Here is a 7,820-nt window from a genome sequence, read left to right as displayed (position 1 = left end):
ACTTACCATTAGAAATATCCAATTGGACGTTAGGTCTATGAGTGATGTTACTAATAGCATATGCTTTATTCATAAATGACTTTTAGTTTTTAAAGGATAATTTAATACATCATCATAATTCATTATTATTAAAACTATATGTCATGAAAAGCAATGAAAGTCCTATAGAGTTAGCCTGGTTCAAACTTATCAAAGATTCATTTACACAATAGGGAGATTTATAGAAAATATCAGATGAACTGAAAGCTGTCCTTATCTGAAACAATATTTTTCAAGATTTTTTCATTTCTATATGTAGAAACATTTGAGGACTTTCCCTCACATCCTGCAAGTAAAAATAATGTAAACAATTAGAACTGAATGAAATTATAAGATCCTAGTAAAATCCAAACAAATAAATTGGGTTTTTTTGAAAATTATATAACTTATTCTATTACTAATGTCTTAATGTTCATTTATCTGGGACAAAACTGTGTCTCAACAAATTAAGCTTAAATTATCTTAAATATAAAATTTCAAAATATATAAAAAATAGATTTTAATTAATATTTCCAAACTACAAAAACAAAGTATAGAAATAGTTGAGTGAAATTACTTGGAATATCATTTGGAAATACTTTCAAAATTGGAATAGCTCTCAACTCCAAGTCCCTATGCTTTATAAATTAATTTTCATGACTGATATATTACCTTGTGGTATAGCTGCTAGAAAATTTATCTACTTGTATATAGAAGTGGTCCTTTGGTAGAAAATGTATTTGCCAGTGGAAAAGAAAATTTATTCTTCTTTCCCTTACATGTTTCTACCTGCAATGCAGTTTCTTACTTAACTGGATCAGCTAACTTTTTTTAAAGATTAATTCAGGGGAAGCCAAGATGGTGGATTAGAGGCAACCATTCAGTAGAACTCTCCTAATATTTCTCTCCAAAAAACTTTAAAACCTCACTTCATATCAAAATTTGGAGTAGCAGAAACAACGAAAAATCAAAATGTGATATTTTTTCTATCTAAAAAAGCTTAAGGAGTACTTTATAGTACTAGGGTGGAGGTCTGGAAGAGGTCTTTCTAGAGCCCACACATGGTAGCAGCAACAGTAGCAGGCATTACAGTTACCTCAGCAGCAACAGCCATTTCAGCAGTTCTCAGGCCAGAGATAGTGAGAGGTTTTGGACAACTGGCCAGAAAGTGATTTAGCTACTCTGTTGCCCATAAATGGTTCTGGGTTGCAGTTCCAGGACTGAAAGGAGCTCTCATGATTGGGCACAAGAGAAAAGAAGCCCTACTCTCAGTTCCAAAGCTAAGAGTGCTAGTGGGTGAAGCTACAAGGAACCAGGGGTCCTTCTTTGGGGAAAAAAAATAAAAACAACCCTAAGTGCAAAGGAGGAGGGCAGTGAGTATACTTATCTCAGGGTCTCACCACTTTGGACCCAAAAAACCTTATAGATCCCCCAAACTAGCTACGAAAATGGCAAAATGAAAAAGCCAAATGCTTGGGACAATGCCTCCACATATGATCAAAGTCAAGAAACAGGTTGGAAAAATAACAAATAAGAAAAATTAATCATATAAAGTGTTATGGTGGCAGGACCATAACATAAACTTGGAAGACAACAAGGTAAAAACAGTTACCAAAAAAGCCGCAAAAAAAAAAAAAATGCTGATTGGACCAAAGTCCAACAAGAATTCAAGGTAATGTTAAAGAGATAAGAAGAATAAGAAAAATTGGGAAATGAAATGTGGATTACATAAGAAAATTTTGAAGAGATAATTAATAATTTGATAAAGGATACATAAAAAACATTAAAGAATATAATATCTTTAAAAAGCAAAATTGACATAATGAATAAGACACAAAAATCCACCTAAGAAAAGAACGTTTAAAAGTAGAATAGGGGCCCTGTCTCCTTTCTTCCTTCCCTCCAGTCTCCTCTAATGGGCACTGGCCTCACCCTGCTCCACAGGACCCTGTGGCAGCAGCAACAACAGCAGTAATTGTAACGTCAGCAGGGGCAGCAACAATGGCAGTGGTGAGTGAACAAAACAGACAAGTGAGGCAATCCCACGGAGAATTGCTCTTGACAGAGTTAAGAGTAGCACCTTGGACAGAACCGAGAGAATTCGGCGTGTGGGTTTAGCTAGCCTGCCTGCCTATAGCAAATCGGAGCATTGGCTGGGAGTGCAGCCTTGCCCCCACCCCCCCACCCCCCACTACTCCACTAGCCCAAGGAGGCTCTTTCTTGCCTCCTCTACCCGCCCTGTTTCCCTTCCCAGAGTGAGAGATCGGCTCTCTATGGAGGCCTTGGCACCAGCAGCCACTGGAGCCTGGGCCCGCTAGGCGCAAGCACTTTCCTCACAGAAAGCCCGTCAGTGAAGAGAGAGCTCCGGACCCCGGGCGATCCCCGGCGGCGACCCAACGTTCTGGCCCCTCCAGGACTCCAAAGTTGAGGAGGGGAGCCCCGGGACTGAGGAGGAAGTGAGCCCCGAGCATTTTTCCGTTGCTAGTGCTGCTGGTAAGAAAGAGATTGTTGCTGAAGCACCATGTCGACTGGGTATAGTTTTGAGACTCGGTTTGAGAAAATGGACAACCTGCTGTGGAACCCGAAGTCGGAAGTGAATTCGGATTGTTTGCTAGACGGATTGGATGCTTTGGTATGTGATCTGGATTTTCCAGCACTAAGGAAAAACAAAAATATTGACAACTTTTTAAGCAAATATAAAGACACAATAAGTAAAATTAGAGATTTGCGTATGAAAGTTGAAGATTATGAAGTAGTAAAACTGATTGGTAGAGGAGCATTTGGAGAAATACAATTGGTGAGACATAAATCCACCAAGAAGGTGTATGCTATGAAGGTGCTCAGTAAATTCAGGATGATTAAGAGATCGGATTCTGCTTTTTTCTGGGAAGAACGAGACATTATGGCTTTTGCTAACAGCCCCTGGGTGGTTCAATTATATTATGCATTCCAAGATGATAGATATCTCTATATGGTAATGGAATATATGCCTGGTGGAGATCTTGTTAATTTAATGAACAACTATTATGTGCCTGAAAAATGGGCCCGCTTTTATACTGCAGAATTAATTCTTGCTTTGGATGCAATTCATTCTATGGGCTTTATTCATAGAGATGTGAAGCCTGAGAACATGCTCCTGGATAAATCTGGTCACTTGAAGCTAGCTGATTTTGGTACTTGTATGAAGATGGATGAGGAAGGCATGGTACGATGTGATAAAGCAGTTGGAACACCTGATTATATTTCTCCAGAAGTATTACAGTCCCAATGTGGTCATGCCTATTATGGGCGAGAATGTGACTGGTGGTCAGTTGGAGTATTTTTATATGAAATGCTTGTAGGTTATGCACCTTTTTATGCAGATTCACTGGTTGGGATATATAAGAAGATTATGAAACATAAAAATTCTCTTACCTTCCCTGTTAATTATGACATTTCAAAAGAAGCGAAAAATCTTATTCGTGCCCTCCTTACCGATAGGAAAGTGAGATTAGGACGAAATGGTGTGGAAGAAATCAAAGGACATCTCTTCTTCAAAGATGATCAGTGGGCTTGGGAAACTCTTCGAGATACTGTTGCACCTGTTGTACCTGATCTCAGTAGTGACATTGATACTAATAATTTTGATGACTTAGAACAACACAATAGAGATGAAGAAACATTCCCTATTCCACAAGCTTTCGTTGGCAATCAACTACCTTTTGTAGGATTTACATATAGCAATCATAGATATTTATCAGTATCTTCAGTAAATCCTAATGATGATAGAACTGCTGCCAATGAAGATAAAAGCTTGGAAAGTTTGCAAAACATAATCTATAAGCTGGAAGGACAACTGCATAATGAAAAACAGTTAAAAGATGAAATGGAGCAAAAATTCAGAACTTCAAAAACAAAGCTAGATAAGACAATGAAAGAACTGGATGAAGAGAGAAATCAAAGAAAAAATTTAGAATCCACAGTATCTCAAATTAAGAAAGAGAAAATGTTGCTGCAACACAGAGTTAATGAGTACCAAAGAAAAATAGAACAGGAGAATGAGAAAAGACGAAATGTTGAAAATGAGGTTTCTACATTAAAAGATCAACTGGATGGCTTGAAGAAAATTCGTTGGAATTTTCAGCTTACAAATGAGAAAATGGCACAGTTACAGAAACAACTAGAAGATGCCAATGACTTACTGAAAACAAAATCGGACACAGCAGTAAGACTAAGGAATAACCACACAGAACTGAGCAAATCAGTAAGTCAGTTAGAGTCCCTGAACAGAGAATTGCAGAAGCGAAACCGAATTTTAGAGACAACCAAGTTACAAGTGGACCAGGATTATTACCAGCTACAGGCTACCTTAGAAGCTGAACGAAGAGACCGAAGTCATGGATCCGAGATGATTGGAGATCTCCAAGCTCGAATTACTTCTCTGCAGGAAGAAGTGAAATACCTCAACCATAACCTTGAACGAGTGGAGGGGGAAAGGAAAGTGGCTCAAGCTATGCTTAATCATTCAGAAAAGGAAAAGAATAATTTGGAAATAGATTTAAACTACAAGCTAAAATCATTACAACAAAGGTTAGAACAAGAAGTAAATGAGCATAAAGTAACTAAAGCCTGTTTAACTGACAAATATCAGTCTACTAAAGAGGCAAGATCAGTTGCAATATGGGAAATGAAAAAGAAACTGAAGGAAGAGAGGGCAGCACGAGAGAAAGCTGAAAATAGAGGAGTTCAAGTTGAAAAGCAATGTTCCATGCTAGATGTCGACTTGAAACAGTCACAGCAAGAACTGGAACATTTGACTGAACACAAAGAAAGGATAGAGGATAAAGTTAAGAATTTAACACTGCAGCTAGAGCAAGAATCAAATAAGCGGTTACTGATACAGAATGAATTGAAAACTCAGGCTTTTGAGAAGAACAATCTGAAAATGTTAGAAAAGCAAATGAAACAAGAGATCAACATGTTGTTGGAAGCAAAGAGATCATTGGAATTTGAACTAGTTCAACTCACAAAACAATATCATGGAAATGAAGGACAGATGCAGGAACTACAGGATCAACTTGAAGCTGAACAATACTTTTCAACATTTTATAAAACTCAGGTAAAGAAACTTAAAGAAGACATTGAAGAAAAAAATCAAGAAAATCTAAAGAAAATACAGGAACTGCAAAATGAAAAAAAAACACTTACTGCACAGTTAAACCTTGCAGAAACAAAAGCTGAATCAGAAAAATTGGCTCAATGCCTTCTGGAAGAACAATATTTTGAATTGATGCAAGAGTGTAAGAAAGCAGCTTCACAAAATAAACAAGAAATTACAGATAAAGATCATACCATTGGTTGGTTAGAAGAAATTAAAACCACATTAACCAAAGATATTGAAATACTAAAAAAAGAAAATAAAGAGTTGGGTGACAAAATGAGGAAGGAACAAGAAGATTATAAATTGAAGAAAGAAGAAGAGATGAATAATATAAAAACTTCTTTTGAAAATAATATTAATACTGAAAGAATCCTAAAAACACAGGCTATTAACAAGTTGGTGGAAATAATGAATCACAAAGATTTAAAAATTGATAGAAAGAAAGCTAAAACACAAGATTTAAGAAAGAAGGAAAAGGAAAACAGAAAGCTAAAACTGGAACTCACCCAAGAAAGAGAGAAATTCATTGAGACAGTAGTGAAACACCAGAAGGAACTCAACGAAATGCAAGTGCGATTGGTTGAAGAATGCAAATACAGGAATGAACTTCAGATGCAGCTGGCTAGTAAAGAGAATGACACAGAGCAGTTGGGTGCAAAACTTTCGGACCTTTCAGATTCTACCAGTGTTCATAGCTTTCCTAGAGCTGATGAAACTAATGGAAACCTTCCAGAATCAACTGAAGGCTGGTTATCAGTCCCAAACAGAGGAGATATAAAACGATATGGCTGGAAGAAACAGTATGTTGTTGCGAGCAGCAAAAAAATTTTGTTCTATAATGATGAACAGGATAAGGAACAGTCAAATCCATCTATGGTACTGGACATAGACAAATTATTCCATGTTCGACCTGTAACCCAAGGTGATGTGAATAAAATAGAAACTGAAGAAATCTCAAAGATATTCCAGATCCTATATGCAAATGAAGGTGAATGTAGAAAAGATTTGGAGATGGAACCAGTACAAGAAGCTGAGAAGACTAATTTTCAGAATCACAAAGGCCATGAATTTATTCCTAGACTCTATCACTTTCCAGCCAACTGTGATGCTTGTACCAAACCTCTCTGGCATGTTTTTAAGCCACTCCCTGCCCTTGAATGTCGAAAATGTCATGTCAAATGCCACAAAGATCACTTAGACAAAAAAGACTTCATTTCTCCTTGCGAAGTGAGTTATGATGTAACATCAGCAAGAGATATGTTGCTGTTAGCTTGTTCTCAGGATGAACAGAAGAAGTGGGTGACCCATTTAATAAAGAAGATCTCGAAGAATCCACCCTCCAGTTTTGTTCATGCATCCCCTGGAACACTTTCTACCAAATCTAGTGCAAATAAGTTTTTCCAAAAAGTTATCAAAAATACATCTGGAAAAACTAGCTAACCATCTTGATTTATGGAATCTTGTGGAATGTCATCTGAGAAACTGAGCTTCACCATGGAGAGCAGACAGTGTTCCTTCTGACAACAAATATCACAGGCTTTAGGATTAAGATTGCTCTTCTTCTCTCCTATTTGCTTTCACACAAAAGCGCACATTGAAGGTTTTAATTGCAGTTGCCTATGGGTGGATTAGATTAATTATTACTATATAATGTAAGTAAAAGAAAATAAAAAGCTTACCTAGGTATGTTTTTTAAAAAGGTACTGCCTTTTTGAATTTCTTACTTTCTTTTTTCTTTCTTTTTCTTCCTTCCTTTCTTCTTTCTTTCTTACTTAGAATATTTTCCATGGTTACATGATTCGTGTTCTTTCTCTACTCCCCAAACCACCTCCTCATAGTTGACATGAAATTCCACTGGGTTTTACATATATCATTGATCAAGACCTATTTCCATGTTATTGATAACATTTAGTCATTTAGAGTCTACATCCCAAATCATATCCCCATTAATCCATGTGTTCAAGCAGTTGCTTTTCTTCTGTGTTTCTACTCCCACAGTTCTTCCTCTGAATGCGGAGAGTGTTCTTTCTCATTAGTCCATCAGAATTGTCTTGGATCATCACATTGCTGCTAGTAGAGAAGTCCATTACATTCGATTGCACCACCATGTATCAGTCTCTGTGTATAATGTTCTCCTGCTTCTACTCCTTTTACTCTGCATCAATTCTTGGAGGTCATTCCAGTTCACACGGAATTCCTCCAGTTCATTATTCCTTTTGGCACAATAGCATTCCATCACCAACAGATACCACAATTTACTCAACCATTCCTCAATTGAGGAACATCCCCTTATTTTCCAGTTTTTTGCTACCACGAAGAGCACGGCTATAAATATCTTTGTACAAGTCTTTCCCCTTATTATCTCTTTGGGGTATAAACCCAGCAGTGGTATGGCTGGATCAAAGGGAAGACAGTCTTTTAAAGACCTTTGGGCATAGTTCCAAATTGCCATCCAGAATGGTTAGATCAATTCACAACTCCACCAGCAATGCATTAATGTCCCAATTTTGCAACATCCTCTCCAGCATTTATTGCTTTCCTTTGCTGTCATCTTAGCTACTCTACTAGGTGTGAGGTGGTACCTGAGAGGTATTTGATATGCATTTCTCTATAAGAGATTTAGAACATTTTTTCATGTGTTTATTGATCGTTTTGATTTCTT

The 7,820-nt window shown here is 37.1% G+C and overlaps 1 protein-coding gene across 1 annotated transcript; it reads left to right on the top strand.

Annotated features, from left to right (window-relative positions):
- The first annotated feature begins 2,539 nt into the window (after positions 1–2,539).
- LOC123251954 (rho-associated protein kinase 1-like) lies at positions 2,540–6,598 on the top strand. The gene has a single exon (XM_044681293.1). It carries the CDS (start codon positions 2,540–2,542, stop codon positions 6,596–6,598), a length of 4,059 nt encoding a protein of 1,352 aa, XP_044537228.1.
- Positions 6,599–7,820: the final 1,222 nt, after the last annotated feature.

This window comes from Gracilinanus agilis, chromosome 6 (assembly GCF_016433145.1).
Source record: "Gracilinanus agilis isolate LMUSP501 chromosome 6, AgileGrace, whole genome shotgun sequence".
In the NCBI taxonomy this organism is placed as follows: domain Eukaryota; kingdom Metazoa; phylum Chordata; class Mammalia; order Didelphimorphia; family Didelphidae; genus Gracilinanus; species Gracilinanus agilis.
The sequence above is the reverse complement of the archived record's forward strand: the minus strand, read 5'-3'. Positions and strand labels throughout refer to the sequence as shown.